The sequence below is a fragment of the Aphis gossypii genome, chromosome 1, assembly GCF_020184175.1.
Source record: "Aphis gossypii isolate Hap1 chromosome 1, ASM2018417v2, whole genome shotgun sequence".
Taxonomy (NCBI): domain Eukaryota; kingdom Metazoa; phylum Arthropoda; class Insecta; order Hemiptera; family Aphididae; genus Aphis; species Aphis gossypii.
In genome coordinates this window covers 49,991,724-50,011,678 of record NC_065530.1, presented here as the reverse complement: position 1 = coordinate 50,011,678, position 19,955 = coordinate 49,991,724, and the positions used below count along the sequence as shown (strand labels likewise).

Here is a 19,955-nt window from a genome sequence, read left to right as displayed (position 1 = left end):
GATATTACCGGGCGTAGAAAGCGGGAGAGGTGGAATAACATTCATTATTATTAAGTACATTAACTCTATTTACTTTGTATATTAATAATTGTACGTGAAACAATATCGTTTTATGAATTTCTGACTGACTCGAATAGTCGTGCGAGTGTCCCACCGGCCATCGTTAACGATTAACTTACCTGTACTTCATTACAGTGTAATACGCGGTCCAAACTTGATCTCTGCACTTGTCTATATGTATATAGATTCTATATAGGTAGACACAGTATACAACCGTCAGGCTGCCACAGCCCACGGAGGATCTTTCTTACACCCCCGGTGCGTAGTTCAGTAGTTGTTGTACTCTTGTAATTTTTACTATAGTGTAGTGTACTACTCGGTACACACCCGGGATAGAACAAACGATAAGACTTCCCTAACGCCATTTTGTCGCGATTCAACTCAACGTTTTGTGCGTACGATTTACGGCGGTCGATCGAACATATCAATTCCGTCTGACGAAGTGACAACAGGGAGAAATATTAGTTTTAAGATTAACTTGTTAATTGACGACTAACGATAATAACAATAACGAGCACTTCGGTATCAGTTTCGTTTTCGACGGCTGGTCGAGTACAACGTACAAATAACATTTTGTACGTCAGCGAGTGAGTTTCAATAAATTTATCGAACTGTGAGTCCTGTACGGTGTCATAATACCTGCCGTCAACCATGAGCTACCAACCAAGAGGAAGTACGTATTTTCTTGATGACTATATTTCAATTATTATTGTTTTTCTAATCTATGTATTTTTTATCCATACATAATAAACATTATATTATTTATGTTTACATATAATAGTGTCCGGTAATATGGTGAACCCGATAAACGAGACCATGGACATCAAAGATCCTTCTCTAGTATGGCAACAAAGTGGTCAGTATTTACCAGACTCTGGCATACAATCTGGAGGTAGCACCCAGACACATTCTATAACCACTAAAGAAGATGACATGGAAAGGGATCGACTTCTGTTTGATCTTGATCAAGGATTCCCACAATCTTTTCCACATGACCAAGTTGACAGTATGATAGTTAAATTTTGTTGTCTTATACGAATAAAGATATTTTATATTTATAATGTTTTCAGATATTAATCAACATTTAGGCCAAACATGTGGTGAAAATTTAGAAGATGAAGTGGAAATGCCCACTCAATTCAATGTGAACAGTGCTGCAAATGTACAAAATATGACTGGACCAAGTCAAATGTTGAAATATGCTGTTGTTAATTTGATCAACTATCAAGATAACGCCGAACTTGCAACTTGGGCTATTCCAGAATTGATAAAATTGTTAAATGATGAAGATCAAGTTGTTGTATCACAAGCTGCTGTTATGGTTTATCAGTTGTCCAACAGAGAAGCTGCTTTGCACGCAATTATTAACAGTCCACAAGTATACATATATTTTACTAATTATTTGTTTTTAAGTTCAAAAACTTAAAATGAATTTAATTTTTTTAGATGATTGGAACATTGGTTAAATCTATATCAAACAGCAATGATCTAGAAACCACGATCGGTGCAGTTGGAACATTACGAAATTTGTCTAATCACCGTCAGGGCTTATTAGCAATTTTTAAAAGTGGAGGAATTCCAGCTTTGGTTAAATTAATGAGGTGATTTAACATTGTCTTATACATTGTATCAGTTAATTAATATAAGATAAAATGTTAATAATTTTATTTTATTTTTAATCTGTTTTAATAGTTCTCCAGTTGTAAGCATTTTACGAGATGCTGTGATTACTATTCATAATTTATTATTGCATCAAGATGGTTCCAAAATGGCTGTTCGTGTAGCTGGTGGTTTACAAAAAATGATATCCTTGTTAACATTCAAGTCTCATACCCACTCGATTACTGTTAAGTTTTTAACTATCATAACTGATTGTCTTCACATTTTGGCTTGTGGAAATCAAGAAAGCAAATTGATAATACTTGCTGCTCAAGGACATGTTGAACTTGTGCGTATTATGCGCTCATATAATTATGAGAAATTATTATGGCTCACTTGTCGTGTTCTTAAAGGTATAGCATGATTATTCTTTATATTTAACTAAATTATAGTATTCATTCTATATTTAAATGTTTTATATATTTTTAGTTCTTTCGGTATGCTCACGAAATAAACCAGCTATTGTGGAAGCAGGTGGAATGCAAGCTTTGGCAATGCATCTTCAACATGACAGTCAGCAGTTAGTGTATAATGTTTTATGGACTTTGAGAAACTTATCAGATGCAGGAACAAAGGTAATATATTTAATAATTGTATAATTTTTGATATAGATGTATAATTCAAAATTTGAATGTTATAATACTATGAATTTGTGCATTTCTGATGTTCTCTATTAACTCTAACTACTGTCTTCTGTTTGTTAGTTTTCTTTCATACATTAATAATTATTTGTTTTTGGTGGTTTCTAAACCCCATAATTTCCCATTTATATATTCAATTTTAACTTTGTCAAAATAAGTTTCTTTTACTCAAAAAAAAAAATGTATATATTTATTATATGATCTAATATAATAAATTTTACAATATCTAGTTAACATTCATAAATTGTATTGGTTCAAATATTTAGGTTGATGGATTAGAACAACTATTGCAATCATTAGTTGCAGCATTGGGTCACACAAATATTAATATTGTAACTTGTGCTGCTGGAATATTATCAAATTTGACTTGTAATAACCAGAGAAATAAGTTGACTGTATGCCAGTTTGGAGGTGTTGAAGCTCTTGTACGTGCAATTATGAACGCTGGAGACAATGAAGAGATAACTAAACCTGCTGTAAAATTTCAAAATTTCATTTATATATTTTTACTACTTGAATTATTTATAAATTATTATAATTTTCCAGGTTTGTGCTCTAAGACATATAACATCCGGACATGCTGAAGTGGAAAACGCTCAAAATGCAGTTTGTCGTTCAGGAGGTGCACAAGTTGTAGCCAAGCTATTACAACCATCATCTCATTGGCCTCTTATTAAAGCTGTAATTGGCTTGATAAAAAATATAGCACAATGCAAAGCTACACATGGATTACTTCGTGAACATAGTGCCATACATAATTTAGTTGGACTTTTAATGCGTGCTTTCCAAGATCTTCAGAATGTAATTATTTTTATTTTTGTCAAGATGATTAATTATTAATTATTTATTTAATATTTATAAAATAATATATTACAGCATTCAAATACTAGCGTAAAACCAGAAGGAGTCCGAATGGAAGAGGTTATTGAATGTGTTATTGGAACTTTACACATATTAGCTAAAGAATCACAAAGTCGATCAATAATGCGTTCTCACCAAGGATTTATGGCTATATTAATACAATTATTATTTAACAACTTTGAAAATATACAGCGTTTAGCTGCTGACACATTAAACGAGTTAGCTACGGATAAAGAAGGTGCCGACATGATAGAAGCTGAAGGAGGAACTGCCTCACTTAGTGAATTATTACATTGTGGAAATGAAGCTCTTGGTTAATATTTATTTTATTATTTTAAATGTTATATTAAATTAATTTTTTAATTTATTGTCGTTTTTTTAGCTACATGTGCAGCTGCTATTCTATCTAGGGTTTCTGAACATAAATTACAGAAATGTCTGTCCATGGAACTCAGTAACTCATTATTTAGTGAAGATCAAAATTTATGGCCATCGGGTGATCTTGGTATAGCACCAGATCTTCAGGTATATAATAATAAATTTAAATTTTTGTTAGTGTGCAGATATTTGATAAAACATTTAATCGTAAGGTACATCTTCATAATATTTATTTATGAACATTCTGTATTGGTAAGTCCAGTAATTAAATTATGTAATATGTGTGTTACAATTTGATCTACAACCTAGTTTTATAACATAGCAGTATAGTTCTTGCACATTATTCAGTATACTTTTTTATCAGTACATTAATGTTTAGCTTGTTATCATATTTTGTATTTCTATTACAGTATTATTAGTACCCAAGTATGATTAAAAGTATGATTGTATGAAGTTGTTTATATTTTTTAGTCAGGCATTTTTATATATTAGAAAGTTTGCACATTTGTACATTGTTTGAGCTTTTGTGTGTTTTTCAACCAACAGGACATGATAGGTGCGAACGAGTATGATATGTATGGTCAAGGATTGAGCACTGTCTACAGCGGTGTAGGGTCACCCAAACACAGTGCTTCAGGTACACTTAAAAAAAACTGCTTGAATGTATTTTTCATAGTAAATAACATATTGCTTTAGCTCACTTTTTTTTTATTTCGTCAAATTGCTTGGGAATTTGGTAAGTTATAGTACTACCAACTAAAATGACTAATATTTTCTTATTTTATATTTTGTATGTATTTAATTTTGATAATTAGGGATGGTTCAAATTGCAATGTTCGTAAATTCAAACTTAAATTGTTAATATTGTAACTATAACACACATTTAATTTTAATTTTATTAACAAAATTAATAGTCTTTACACTCAAAAAAAAAAAAAATAATAATAAAATCAAAGTTTATCTATTTTCATACTCACTCAAACTTTTCCAATTTGATTATGCTTAGATTGTGTAATTTGTGGATTTTTTCTTGAATTACTTTAATTTTAAGGGGTTAAAGGAATTAGTAATTTTAAGAATCCATCCCTAATTATAATGTATAATAATATAACTTATACATCATGTATATATTATAAAAGACTTGAGATGGTTGTTTACCAAACAATTAACATGTATCTTTTAAATTTTTTTCATTAAAACAAGTAAAAGCTAATATTAAATTGTAATTTGTAATAATTTAGATATATTTGATATTTCAATTCACATATACCCTTAGGGTAGTAACTCACAGACGTTATTTTACCATGCAGTAAAATCATGGTGCACTCGACTGTTTTTGAAATATCGCGCAATATTTTAAGACTCGACACTCGTGTGTTGTGCTCTATTCATTTTAACAAAAAAGCCATAAAATTACAGCGCGGTATAAATGTTATGTGTTAAAATAATGCCCGTGTGTTCCTAGCTTTATATCTAACTTTTGTTCTCAGCTTTTCATAATTTTCTCTAAAACTGAATACTTTTTATTTCTGTTAAGTACAGCTTCGTCCAATTTAAAATTTCTTAAAAATGAATATATCTAAGTAATATCAAATAATCAATATATGATTGAGAATAAAAGAATACCAAATACTAACACAATTTTTTAATAAATACTTTTCTTTAAACTAACTTTCTCTATTAATATGTTAACTTAATGACATTTTTGTATGCGTCATAAAATATTAAATATATATTAAACTTTACAACTCTATGAATGATGATGTCTTAATATTCGCTTACTAACACTTGAAAGGATTATTAATTACAATAATCATGTATATTAATTTAATATTTCACATTTTTTTCAGGGTATGACACGCTACCCTTAGATTCAATGGAAGGATTAGAAATTTGTCCTCGACAAGATTCCAGTTATGGTTCAATGGATGTTGATTTTGTTATTCAAGATGACATGACTTCTTTGCCACTCTAACGATGAGATGAACAATGGCATGTATTTGAAATTTATTTTCAAAGTGTATACGTTAATTTTAAATTATTTGGATTACTGAATTATGTTCTAAGTTTAGTTTTTATATTTGCCATAAATTAAGTATAAATATCAATGAATATGGAAATGTACTTACAGATGGCTATAATTTAATGGTTTAAATTTAAATCAATTATCGACTGTTTAATATTTAATCGCTAAATCCCAGCAATAGTAAGACAGAAAAATATGTGTAACGTAAAATAAACTTTATATTAGTGTTTTATTTATCATTGAGACTTATATGAATTAATTTTTTATTATGTATACTGTGTAGTATGTAATTTTACATTATTATTAAATTTGTATGTTTAATGCTTCAATTGTTGCAGTTTATTTTATGTTCATATTAATTAATTAATTTTTAAGTTATAACAAATTATATCCAAAACTGCTATAATAGGTTTTTGAAAAGTACTATCATTAGTTTAGTAATAATAATTGTCACTTGGTTGTATGAATGTCTATATAAAAAGGACAAACATTTTCTTAGTTATACTATATAAAATTAATATACAATTTCAAAAACCAATAATGTTTTCAAATGTTTTTACTAATTGATAAGAAAAAAAGTTCCCGTTATAACCTATACTATTTTTTATTTATTACCAACTATAAAAAAAAAAACAACTAATAAATTATTTTCAGTCAGACCAAAGCTTTTAATTTCATCATTTTTTTTAAAAGCTTCTCTTCATATTTTGTGTGGGTACATTGCTATTATACGTATTTATATGTTATGCCCATCACAATCCATGTGCCGTGTTAGTGTCCCAATTTACATATATTTCTATATTACAAGTTTTTGTAGTATTTAAAAGTATATAAATTGACTGAATTTTTATTTTTTAGTTACTAATATGCGTTTTGGTCATCTTATTTCAGTTAGAATATTAATCCTATTATAGGCATTTATTTTTATTTTGATGTATTTATAAACATTTAGGTAAATAACAAATTTATTTTCAGCAAATAATAATCTACATTTTACAAGTTTACTGCCGTGTATATTTTTTAATTTAATTAAATAGGCTTTTTGTAATTTTAGGAAAAATTAGGTTAGGTTAGGTAACCGATATTAGATTTTTTAAGATAAATGGAATATTTTGAGCTGAACAAAGTTATTATAAATTATGACAAGTTATAGGTATTTAATTGTTATATATGTATATTTCAAATAACTAACAATCACTGTGTTAGTATGCAATCTTTTTTCAAAATAAATATATAATTTCAATATTAAAAACTAAATAAAATTATATCACAGAAAAATATTTAATACATCAGATATTTAGTCACACATAGTTTAATAAATTTATAGATTAAACTAAATAACATAATATTATTCTAATACAGGATCATAAGTGTTAGTTAACTCAGTTGTTAACTGATATAATTCATCAAAAAATACATCATTTTGGACTAATTGTTTGTAATACGTTTCTAATTTATAAAATGACTGATAGAATTCCTTGTTTCCTTGTAATTTAACTTTACACAATTTTTGCAATGCTAATAAAGATTTCCCAGAAGCTTCAACCATTGCATTATTTTCTTCATCTAGAGGTATTTGGTTAGACAGTATAATAAACTCATCTCCCAAAATGTTGCACCTATTCAAAAGATTAATATATAAACATTCAAGAAAGATCCTTATGAATATTACTGTAAACATACCATCCATTTTCAACAAGTTTATCTTTTAAATGCAAATTGTCATACTGGCGAACTCTTTCAGCAGCCTCAATATTGAGCTGTTTATTAGTTTCTTCTTTGAATGTTAGTTTAGCATCCTCAATTTCTATAGTTAAATCTTCTAAAAGTTGAGTAACTTTTAACTAGAATGAAAAATTAAAACATATTCATGTTGTAGTAGAATAGTAGAAGTAAATAATAAATATAATATAATATAATAATATTATAAATAAAATAATTTTAACCTTTAATTTAGTATTGAATTTGGATATAGGTGTTTTAAACACAGACATGAAAATTTGAATACCATTATTATCTATTAATTGTTTTTGCGCCAAGGGAAACCGTCGAGTAATTGATGATAAAGCAAAGATACAATTTTTTTGAACCTGAACAAAAATTGAATAAAACATTAAGATTGGTAAAAAAACTAAATAAGTGTACTTACAGAAAATGTAAATTCATTATCAATATGCTTTAATAAAAGTGGTATAACATCATTTTCTAAAGAAGCAATTTGAACTTTTTGATTATTAGAAGCAGCAGAACCAAGGAGCAGAGCTCCTTGTGATTTTAAATAACTTGAATTACTATTAATACAAGGAATTATAATTAGTTGTATCCTGAAAACAGATTGTTATAATTAATTAGTAAAACTAATAATATTATTTAAAAAGTAAAAATGTGATTAATAAATTTACACAATTAAGCATTAAACTTTGGTTGTACAATTTAACAAAATTCATTATACACCATATACAGTTAACACATACCCTTTATTCTTTGCAAAAACCTCAGCTGTATCAACTTGATGTAGAAGATATTCAAGATCAGTTAAAATATTCTGAAGATTTTTACCACTATCTTCATATACTTTCATTTGTTCTTGAAATTTTCTAGAAAGTTCATCCATTACATCCATATCACTTTTTATAGTCATATTCAAGTCTTTAAGATCATCTTTAAGCTTTTCATAAGATCTAAATTTGTGTGAATTATCTGGCATACGATTTGGATCAATCTATAAATTAATAGTAAAATATGATTTTTAATTCAAGAATAATACATAAATTACTTACAAAATTCTCTGGTTTATGAGAGTCTGTAATGGCTAAACTATTTGATTTATTATTTATATTGCCCTCCATTAATTTAGCCTTTTTCTCACCAGTCTGAAGATCAATTTGTACATGCAGTCCGGGAGGAATAAGTTGACCTTAAGAAAAGTATAAGTATTGTTACTGATTAACAAATTTAATATTCAGTAGCAAACATTAGACTATTAAATTAATTATTTTGACTTATAATTATAATGAAAAGTCAATTGCTCAATTAAAAAAAAATATGTGTACCTAATACGCAATTTAACTAGAATTTAATTTTGGAGCTTAACCAGAACCAAGAAAACATATGTATTTAATTTGAAAATATAATAATTTAGATGGTAACCAATACAGATCACTTTTTAAGTATAATAACCTAATTCTACTACATTATATTGAACATAAAATGCAAATATTTATCACTTAAAGTATTGTAGTAAGCATTTGCTTAATAATACATTTTTACCAGGAGTTAAAATCTTAAACATATTTAAGGAAAACTACAATATTAAATTAGAATAGGTACATAGGATTAGGTTTGCTAAACAATACAGAATTAAATTGTATACCTTCTTGGATTATTTGCCATTCATTTGTTGGCACAAATTCTTTGGGCTTATTGAAAATTGTATTATTTTTTGAAGATTCTGGTACTGTTTCAACAACCATTTCTTCCGGCTGTGGCAATACTCCATCCCAGTGATAAAACACTGTGTCCAGGTACCAAAAGGCACCTAATGACGCAGCTATTAGAATGATCAGGCCTATTCTGACTATGGACATTTCGAACATTTTTTACGTTAGTTGTATATTTTCATATGACCTAGACGAGCAATATATGAGTAAAACACTAGTATTAATCTATCAAAAGAAGACGTGTTAAAAAAGTATTATTCTCATGGGTTTAAATCAATGCTTGTGCAAATATTGAAACGTAATCTACAAAGTATCATCACTCATCAGTAGGAAAATCAACTGTGTTGTCATAAAAAATATTAAATATGGTAAACAATTAGGTGTTATAATATTATTGTACGATTCAATGATTATACTTTATAATTTTTATTAGTTCATAAAAACTAAAATCCGAACCGTGTGCAGATAACGCGGCATTTATGGCATCCAATGACAAACGAACAGATAAGGCGAAAATTAAATAAGACGAGCGTACCAATCGTAGGCCTTAACTGTATTATTCTCTTCGTTATGGCTTCACTGAACCGGCGTGGCGTCCGTAGGTAGCGCCACAGATGGTAGGGCGGAACGGGCAGACAACGGATTTTGTTTACCGGCAACAACGACGGCGACGACGTCGAATACCGCTGTCGGCCATTATTGTTGCAGTTGTCGTGCCGTACACACTGTGCGCAATTGTCAATTACACTACTACTCATTTTTTTTTTTTATAACAACGCGTGTTCACTATAAACGCGTCGGCACACGCTTAATACATTTTCACGTCAATAAACACTCGAAATTTCAGAATGACAGAAGACTACTTTTGGGGTGAGTATAATGGCCCCGCTAAAACTTCGCACGACGTGTGTCATATTTAATATAGTTCCGCACTCTACACGTTGGCGATTTTTTTTTTTAACTTCCCCCCGTCTACCGATATTGTATTTATGCGTTTTGCATGGTTTTTTTCTCGCGTGGTTAACACGTTTTCTTAATAGCCGTTACTTAAACGCTAGATTTTTATCCTTAAGAGTAGTGCCCCCGTCAAACTAAAGCCTAAAAGTCACATGGTCGGCATACCCGTTCTTTGTGCAAGAAAACATTTTCCCGTCGTTATGTATTTCCGTTATTTTCGCTGTCTAAATAATGTTTGATGAAATTATCTTACGTTCCTTGATTGATTTTATTTTTTGGTAGATTCGTGTTTGGCCATGGTAATTTATTTCGGTTTTTCCACTTAAAACGGAACGCGTGATTCCATTTATATTTTTCAACGATTTCACTACGAAGTGTACAATATTATTGGGCTCTAGAGGCCACTTACATAACTATTTGTCTATGACCCAAACTCGCGTACTTAATTTCTCACACGTCTACCCGTGTGCCCACCAGTTATTGCGTCTTGTTAAATCTAACATTATAAAATGATCGTTTCAAGGCAAATACGCGACCTCCGGAGTTTTGTTCCCTCTCGCACTCTCCCGATTTTCCGGTTTTTAATTTTTCTATGTGGTATGTCTCATGTACTACTATTAATAACTTATTAGTTTAATAAAAGCTAAGTTGTATTTCTGTTAACCTAATTAACCCATATTGCTGATAGGTATTATTGAACTTAATGAATTAGTGTGACTTTTGTAAAATGCATATATTGGAAGTAGATTTAAACTACATCTCCTTAATGTTTTACATGATTAATATATATATATATATCTTAAAAATCATTTTAGGAGTTACTTTGGATAAGACAAAGGGTACTGAAGTGTGGGATCCCGATGTAAAACCAGATGCCAATGATAGTACTCACGTTTTCCGGGGTGAACATACATTACTTGTCAAACAGGTAATTTTTTATTCAATTATTTTATTTCTAGTTAATTTTTACTAATTAATTTTTTTTTAGGCTGTTCTAGGACCAGAAGTACCAGATGGTGAAGTAAATGTAATTGAAGTTGAAGCAATGGGTTACAAATCTGATATTAAGTTCCCTGTTGTTGTTTTGAAAGGAGGTTCAGGTCACAGTCAATGTGTACTTGATCTCTTGTTCCCAGACCCTCCAGTAACGTTTAAACTTGTAAAAGGCAATGGTCCAATTCATCTATTGGGAAATCACTCAGTTGGTAGTAAGTATTAATAAAGATTTGATATATTTTTTGCTATGATGAATTGTTTTTGGGTAATTTGCGTCTGATTATGAATCTGATGAACCTATTTTAGTTTCTGAGCTCAATTTTAAGTATTCTTAGTTTATATAGTTTATGATATGATGTTTATTTAAAATACAAAAAATTTATTTGGAGTAGCTGGTGAAGGAATGGCAGATGAAGAAGATGATGATGAAATTGATGAAGAATTTGAAGAAGAAGAAGAAGAAGTAATTGAAGAAGAAAAAAATAGTGTATGTAAATAAATTTTCCTATTTGGTTTTCATATTTGAATTCTTATTTAAGCTTATTATTGTAGGTAGAAGAAAAGAAACGTAAAATAGCAGCTAATTCAAATTCAAAGGGCGGTAAAGCTGCTAAGAGGCCTAAAATTGATAGCGAAGTACGTAATTTTATTTTTATGTTAACTTGTTTAAACTTCATTAAGTTTCCTATTAACATAATTTAGCGTTCATTTTAATACTTCTTGTGATCAATTTATTTATAATTCAAGTGCTTATCTAAACTTAAGTGGATGCATACCTGTCTATCTTAAGTATGATACAGTATTGAAGTATCTATGGTGGTTAAAGATGTTAATTGTTTTTTTTTGGTTAAATTTTATTTTATATCAATTATATATACTTTTGATGATGTATAAATAAAAATATAAATACATTACTTTATATTTTCTGAGCTATTCACAAATAGTATACGTCCAGTCTATACTCTGTTCCATGAGAGAAAGAGGTACACATTTTTATCATTGATTGGTATGCATCTTGCTTGTAGTCATATACAGGGTGTCCCGTGAGGATTTACCCATTGCGATATCTCGTTATCTGTATTTGTTACCACTATGGTATTAAATAATTCACTGTTTTTCTAGAAACTAGAAAAAATATTAAAAATCAGGAAATTAATGAAATCAAAATGTTGAAACGTCAATATTTTCAGAAAAATTAACTCTACAGAATGGCTATCTTCGATTTTTTTGAAAATAATTAAATAAAAAAATATATTTTTTAACTTTTTTACCAAAACATTAAAATAAATTAAAACATAAAATATTTGTAGTTCTTATTCCTGTGAGTCTTATTAAAAAATCAGAATTATGATATGTCCATTATTTCAGGAGATATCGCAATGGGTAAATCCTCACGGGACACCCTGTATATGCTCAAAATGTTTATTTATTTAAGCTGTATATGTAAATTAATTCTATTAATTCCTAAGTGCTTATTGTTAATTAATATTTTTAAAAAAAACGCTATAGTATTCTATAGAACATTGCAACGATTGTTTTTGAGGTGTATAGTCACTAAATGGGAGGAATGCGTTTTCTGTACTGTTGGCAGTAGCAGCAGGATGTATGATTTATGTATCCTCTCTTGTGAAACAGTATTGCTTGACCCGTCCAAGTCATTACTTTTTTCCCTGATGTTAGGGAAGATATTTGATCAGCTCGTGTATCAATATTATTATGTAACATTTACTAATTTATTAAATTTTTTTTTTTTCAGAGTAATTAAACTCAAACATCTGGCTTTAATGTTCCTGGATGTATAAATTCCAAATGAAACAAGAGACACTGTCCTCTGGTGTTAATTTATTTAACAATTAAGGTTTTTTAATTTCAAATTGTTTTTTTTTTAGTCTGACCTTCTATATGTAATAGTTAGATGTTATAACTTATGATAAGGATCCTGTTATCTGCATATAGAAACATCCAGAATATTGAAGTTACTAAAATTATATACTCACAATAATATCTGATGTCATTTTTTTTTATTATTATTTAAGCCATCCACTTATACAGTATAAATACAATGTCTTGTTTTAAATTCAAATTTTTTACCACATTTAATTTAATTTGTTTATTTTTTAAATAAAGTTACATATCCTACAACTGGTTTAATGTATAGCATGTAATGTAGGGTGAATCGTATGCTGTAGTACAAAATTTTGATCCATTTCTTGTCATGAATTGACATCCCATAAACATAGTATCTTCTCTCATGTAGCAGTACAACAATGTAACTGTCTGAAATAATGAAGTGGTGTAACTTATGCTTTTTATATTGAAAAGTTAATTATTACCATAGAATTAATTTTCCAAACTCTGATCCACGAGTCTTCAGATACACTCAATAACAGATCAGAGTCTCTTGCCGCTGACATGGATGTAACACATCTAGCGTGAGCAGACATTTGAATTACCATTGGAAGCTGATCTTCTGCATCTCCTTCTACAAGTTTTACTGATGGATCAAATATACGAATTGTTCCGCATCCATAACCTACAGCCATTGTTCCAATTCTGGTCATTTCTGTTGTTGTGCATGGATGTCTAAAACAACAGTAGGCTCTCATTGCATACATTAGTTCTTATGATTTATAAATTGTGAATTATAAGAAAAGCAAATAACTGCTGTGCTATAATAACCTTGAATATTTACCAACCCCCCAAAAACCTTAGTTCGAGCAATGATCATCAATTCTCCACAATCAATTTGTGATAGTACTGTACAACCGGACTCATCACAAGAAACCAAGCTATGTTTATGAGACGACATGTCTGTTATAGGAGCCCCGTGTAACAACTTTCTATCCAAAAACACCACTTGTCCCTCTTCGTCTGGTCCGAACACTCTAATTGATCCGTTACTATTGCCTGGGAATGTAAACCATCGCTAAATCTTATAGAAATAAAGACTGATTGCGCTTACCGACACACAAGTAAGTACACTCAAATGTAGCTATCCCTTTTGCGTATTTTTCTTTCATGTTTTTATCCTCGCAGTTATGTGAGTAAATACGTTTGAACTGTTGGTCACAATCGTAAACAATCAGACCTTCTGAACAAGTGACACTAGACAATTTATATAACCAAGTGTACACCAATGTATCTAAAATAGAAATTAACCGTAATACTAATTTTATTGTGCTTAAATTATAGGTACTTAGAAAAAAATTATATTTTTTTAATGTTAGTATGCAGTATACTATTAAAATAATAAATAACGGATAAACATATAATTTTAAATGTCGCTAGTCATTTTTTCTCGATCGTTATTACATAGTACAATGAGAAAATTTATCAGAATATATCCATTGATCCTACTTAAAAATTATAGGTAATTAGACAAATATTAATGACAATTATTGTCTTTTTATTTGACGGTTTACATCGAATAGGTCCAAAGAAGATAAATCTGTACGATGGTGTGGTGGAATCGTGTTTAGTAGATTGAAAATACTTGAACATGGATGGTCATATGCAGTACATTTATATAGGTTTTAATGATTTTATTATTGAAATGCCGTGGAACATAAATTATTGACTGGAAATGTTTATTATAATTATTCCAATGGATCTAAAGTTGTAAAATATATTTTACCAAATCCGAAATTCATAATGATATATTATGCAGTTTAGAAAATAAGGAATCGTTTTACTTGAGTAACGTCCGTCTTTGTGTCTAGGCAATACTGCGGAACATCGGTTGCACTATCCATTGAATTTTCTGTACCCATTACGCGAACTGTTTGCCGGTCAATGACAGCGAAACCGTGCAATGTCTTTTGATACTTAGATACGTTTACGGCGACATTATTCATGACCGCCGATACAGTACCATTAATGAAAATTTTTTTTTCTTTTTTGTATAACATCCGTCGTCCGTGGGTGTTGAATATTTGATTCAACCTAAATAAAGATTTTAACAAGTCATTTAATCATTAGGGTCTTAGGATGAGCATAAAAATCAACTAGGTATATACTTACTAACTATGATAATTTATATGAAAAGGTATAATTATTAGTGATTACAACTATATAATAAAGACGAATTGGAGTTGAACTAAGACTTTGTTGTAGGTATTCTGGTATTCAGAATTCTTACGATCGATTCGCTAATTGCTTGGTCTTGAACTAAGCTTCGATAATATATTGTAGTCCTTTAGCCGTACACTCGTATAATATTATTGATTTGACATTCTAATGACTATTTTTATTATTCATGCTTTCATTGTTTACTCATTATTCTTAATTTCTTACTATTATACTATTCTATAGGGTTCTTATTATTTATTTCGAATTCATTGATTTTAGTATTTTAGCCATTAGTATAGTACTCAATTTCCGCGCCGGCGCGAGTCGTAAATATGATAAATCATAATATTATGCAATCTGATAATCATAATTTTGTATTTATAGCACGATTTAAGATACTATCAATGGATTTATAGTCATTTGAGGGCACAGACTTCTAAACCAACTCTCTTTTAACTCGCTTCTCTTTATAGAAATCTGTGTTTGAGGGACTAACTAACTAACTACTAACTATAGTACTTACGTACATTGCGTACCATAGTCTCAGAAAAACACTGTTATCATTCAATTCTATTATCGAATTATTCAAGTGTCTCTGTCTGTCTTTCGTGTGCCATAGTCGCATAGACCTTATAGTCATACTATAATACTACTATAGTACAAACTATAAAGTCTTTTTGCATACTCGTTATATCTTTCCTTCGACAATATTAGCTTATACGGTCAAAGGTCGTTACGGTTCCAATATTTTGTGGCAACTGGCGAGCCTGGAGGGGCACGTCGTCGTGCTGTTGATAACGTAAACAAAATGATTTCAAGCGTACAAATGTACAATAGTAAAATTTGAGTTCAGCACTTCGAAAGGCTGGTTAGTCGGTTTTTGACATCCGCGATATTCAAATTCTTCGGCCGAATCGTGCGTCGAAGACGGAAGTTTTCATATCTAGTCTCTTTTCTCGTTGTCCGTTTGGTAACACTGTACTATTTCTTTTACTAATTTACTCATACAAACTCCTTGACTTGCTATTGTGAACACTGAATTGTGATTTCGATAATACCGAATTCGGTCTTCACGAGTTTTTTTTTGTTGATCACAACACGTTTTTCGTACCTAACCTCGAGACTCAAGAGTCGCGATTGTTTCTCATAGCTTGTTCAATTTTTTTTTAACGCCACAGATTAAGTGAGTAGCACAAGAAGTTAAGTTTGTGCACATTTTTCATTAATAGGTGAACTATCCAAAAGTGAACCGATTTTTTAAAGAAACGAACGTGTGTTTTATTACAGGAAACATGCCGGAGTTAACGGAAATTGATGCAACAAAAAAAGTAAGCTTCGAGGAACCCAAGAAAGATGCTGCAGACAGTGACAGCGATTCTAGCGGCGTAGATGTTGCAGCCGGCAAGGGTGGTGAAGGAGCGAGTGGTGTCACCGCGGAAGACTTGTCCAACAAGGCCAGACAATCCCGAGGCGAGAAAAAAGCTAGGAAAATCATATCCAAACTTGGTCTCAAGCAGGTGTGTAAAAATATTGTTTGGTTATTACTTACTATGCATGTTATTTATCGATCCTCAACTTTTTATTGGTTTTAGATCCATGGAGTCAATCGAGTGACCATTCGCAAGTCCAAAAATATTCTGTTTGTCATTAACAATCCTGATGTCTTCAAAAACCCAGCATCTGACACTTACATTGTGTTTGGTGAGGCTAAGATTGAAGATTTAAGCCAGCAAGCACAAGTTGCAGCTGCTGAGAAATTCAAGTCTGCTGATATGATGCCCAGTGTATTGGACAAAGATGGTGCATCCAGGCCAATGGTCAGCCAGCCTATCCAAGAAGAAGAAGAAGAAGAAGGCGAAATTGATTATAAGGGAGTAGAAGAAAAGGATGTGGACCTAGTCTGTGCGCAAGCACAAGTGACTAAACGTAAAGCTATTGAAGCTCTACTAAAAAACAACAACGATATTGTCAATGCTATTATGGACTTGACGATGTAAAACTAGGATACGTATATAACGTTTTAAGGGAGAGAATTATCATTGGTTATACATTAGACTGATGATAAAATCCATTAATAAATAAGCAGATTTACTACATGATCTTCTGTTAAATTGATTATTTCCTTCACGTTATTTGTATATACTATTTTTCGATTCAATACAAAACTTTCTCTGGCTACAAATTGAGTTACTTCATTTCTATAGAAACCTTGAAAACATACATTGATTTATCTCATCTCTTATCTCGGCTATATATTAAAATTAAGTATATATTAATATAACAATTGTTTAGTGTTCATTACATTTCCTTTTAAAATAACATATAAATAATCTACTTGTTGTTTGATTAACAATGTTGTATATTGCAATAGTTTTGGTTTTAAGTATCTAATACTAAAATAAAAGTTATAATGTTAATAAAAAAAATTTTTAACATTATCTTGTCTGAAATTATTGCTATCATACATAGTATTTCTAGCAACAAAATTACAAATATTTAAACATAAAAAAATAATAATAATCTAATAATACAATGCAATATTTACAAACATTTTTTATACCTACAGCTTTGTTCCAACGACCTTGACGTTCAGCAATTTAGTTTTTAATTATTATAAAAATATCCAGCATGTATTTTATACTTTAAGACAATCATTAGCTCTTTATGCAATATGCATCCATAACAGTTTAGTGAACAGTAACATATTATACTTGGTTAATCTCATGTTTTATGTATACAATAGAATCCATTCTTTTAGTGCCATAATGTTTTCATTTTGACAATTATTGAAATTTAATTATTATTTATACATTCAATGTTTCACGATTGTAGTCTGCTGTAATTTGGCTGATGACGTTAGGTATTTGTTAAATGTTACATGCACAACCTCCATGAAGCAGTATGTATTTGGTACTTTATCAATAACTTATTAAAACAACAAATATTTCATGTATACAATATATACAGATGTGTTAAAGATGGATCCATGGAGCAAAAAGCTCTAAAGTTGTCTAAAATACTTTTATGTTCATTTAGTGGAAATAATTGAGTGCTTTTAATTTTGAGTTCACCAGGTTATTATCAACTATACCACATGACTTGATGACACACAGTAATAGTTACAATTTTCGAATTTTTATTAATAATAGAGTTATTAGGCATCACGATTTATCTTAAATTGTGGTAGGCATTAAGCAAGATATCAAAATAAATTGAATATGTTATTAGAAGTGATACAATATCAATATTATATTTTTTAAGTTTAATAATTTTCAGTAATCACACTATTTCAAAACACTAGATATGAAGAGTATTGTAAAACATCTATAATATGAGTATGCTGATTTATTAAATTCTAATAATCTATAAAAATTAAAAAGACATTAGCTAATGCCTTTTACTTTTTATATTAGTATTTATAATTACTACTTATAATTTATTATAAATGATAATGTAATAATCTTAGAAGATAGAAATCAATAAAGAATGTAAAATTGGTAAATTATTTTATATACGCGTGTATATAATAAGTTATTTTAGAAATATTGTTCAAAGACGAGACTCAATTTCTTAGATTTTTCAAGATAGTTATACACCTTTCAAGGTAGGTAATTAATATTAATGTTTTCATAATAGCCCATTTACCATTATTAAAATATTCTATTATATCATTTCATTCACAGTTAACCCAATTCCAATACATAATGTTAACTATATAAATGATTTCGTATGAAAACACATACAAGTAAGTAGTAACTTTATAAGGACTATTAAAATTAAATTTGTCTTTCTGTCAGTACAATTAAATAAACATTAGTTGGTTTGATTTCATAATAAAAATTAAGAAAACATTTAGATGTGTCAGTATAAAGGCCGTAGCCCATACAAAAAGATTGATTTCCAAACGGCTCCGGTTTTTCACATCATAAGTTCATTTTCATTTTATACAGACTCAAAACTGTCTCAAAAGAGGTGTGGTTAAACTTTTATTGGGATAAACTAGTAAATTATAAAACTTATACAGAAAAATCATACATTAGGCATCTAATTTAGGCATAAATTTTTTTATATAATCCATTCATGTTATTTCAATAGATGAAAATTTGACTCTTAATGAAGTTTAGTTCTTTTAAAAATTTAAGTGAACTTACATGACTGAGCTTTAATTTAATTTGTTTTTCTACGGGAGTCGTTTAGGTATTTACCTGTTTGTTAGACCTTTTTTGACGGGAACCGTTTGGAATTCGACGAATAAAAATGCTTCAATTTTCCACCTTGGCCCTTGAGGGAGTTACTGATAGAAAATTAGAACTAGTTGTCAACTCCAATGGTAAAAATAACCAAAAATTACAAACAAATAATTTACAATTGAAATTGTTATGTAAAACCAGTTTACAATGAAATTAATTCCTTGATTTTGTATAAATCTATAAAGAATTTTAGAAACCTGAAATGTTTACCAAGTGTTTATATTATAACTAGCTATTCATGTTATAATTAAGAAATTTTAACTATTCACGAGCTAGATATTTTATAGATAATTGAACTTCAAACTTAATGCAACCTGATTGAGCACAGCAGTCAGCAGCACAGTTTAGCTTTTTCACGATACTATTGAGCACAGAAATACGTACAATATTACTGTTTTTATTTACTACATGCAATATAATATTGTCGTTTTTATCCTTCAAAATTATAAAAAATTGTTTATAACTTATAAGTCATAATAAATATAGATAGGTAACTATGATATATCATAAATAAATCACAAATTTTCAAGTGGCATCCTTAAATAATACTTTTTTACCATTTATTTTAATAAATATTTTAGTAAATCTTCAGAATTGTAATCTCTTAATATTTCGTTGT

At 29.4% G+C, this 19,955-nt stretch overlaps 5 protein-coding genes across 6 annotated transcripts; 3 read left to right on the top strand and 2 right to left on the bottom strand.

Moving 5' to 3' along the window:
* The first annotated feature begins 73 nt into the window (after positions 1–73).
* Positions 74–5,954, top strand: LOC114123614 (armadillo segment polarity protein-like). Its single transcript, XM_027986654.2, has 12 exons — positions 74–733; positions 842–1,066; positions 1,131–1,438; positions 1,507–1,661; positions 1,753–2,072; positions 2,149–2,294; positions 2,627–2,836; positions 2,907–3,161; positions 3,237–3,534; positions 3,604–3,746; positions 4,146–4,236; positions 5,450–5,954. Exons 1-12 carry the CDS (start codon positions 712–714, stop codon positions 5,572–5,574), a joined length of 2,298 nt encoding a protein of 765 aa, XP_027842455.1. The 5' UTR covers positions 74–711; the 3' UTR covers positions 5,575–5,954.
* A 933-nt stretch (positions 5,955–6,887) lies between these two features.
* On the bottom strand, positions 6,888–9,515 carry LOC114123632 (nucleotide exchange factor SIL1). The gene is made up of 7 exons (XM_027986680.2): positions 8,999–9,515; positions 8,406–8,542; positions 8,100–8,347; positions 7,775–7,949; positions 7,572–7,715; positions 7,309–7,469; positions 6,888–7,244 (listed from the first exon to the last, which is right to left on the bottom strand). Exons 1-7 carry the CDS (start codon positions 9,219–9,221, stop codon positions 6,974–6,976), a joined length of 1,359 nt encoding a protein of 452 aa, XP_027842481.1. The 5' UTR covers positions 9,222–9,515; the 3' UTR covers positions 6,888–6,973.
* Positions 9,516–9,731: 216 nt separating this feature from the next.
* On the top strand, positions 9,732–13,101 carry LOC114123631 (nucleoplasmin-like protein). Of its 2 annotated transcripts, none has more exons than XM_027986679.2 (6): positions 9,732–9,935; positions 10,838–10,950; positions 11,011–11,230; positions 11,411–11,505; positions 11,571–11,654; positions 12,775–13,101. In XM_027986679.2, exons 1-6 carry the CDS (start codon positions 9,914–9,916, stop codon positions 12,781–12,783), a joined length of 543 nt encoding a protein of 180 aa, XP_027842480.1. In that variant the 5' UTR covers positions 9,732–9,913; the 3' UTR covers positions 12,784–13,101. The 2 variants fall into 2 exon arrangements, with proteins under 2 accessions (XP_027842480.1, XP_027842479.1); XM_027986678.2 differs by having other exon boundaries at positions 9,740–9,935; positions 11,408–11,505.
* LOC114123629 (WD repeat-containing protein 54-like) lies at positions 13,021–15,711 on the bottom strand. Its single transcript, XM_050205880.1, is given in 7 exon segments — positions 13,021–13,295; positions 13,352–13,601; positions 13,715–13,925; positions 13,981–14,124; positions 14,127–14,160; positions 14,711–14,960; positions 15,614–15,711. Coding segments are annotated over 7 exon segments (1,128 nt in total). The 3' UTR covers positions 13,021–13,154.
* A 42-nt stretch (positions 15,712–15,753) lies between these two features.
* LOC114123630 (nascent polypeptide-associated complex subunit alpha) lies at positions 15,754–17,268 on the top strand. The gene is made up of 3 exons (XM_027986676.2): positions 15,754–16,269; positions 16,374–16,603; positions 16,679–17,268. The coding sequence occupies exons 2-3, from the start codon at positions 16,379–16,381 to the stop codon at positions 17,081–17,083; spliced, it is 630 nt and encodes a 209-aa protein (XP_027842477.2). The 5' UTR covers positions 15,754–16,269; positions 16,374–16,378; the 3' UTR covers positions 17,084–17,268.
* The last annotated feature ends 2,687 nt before the right edge of the window (positions 17,269–19,955 follow it).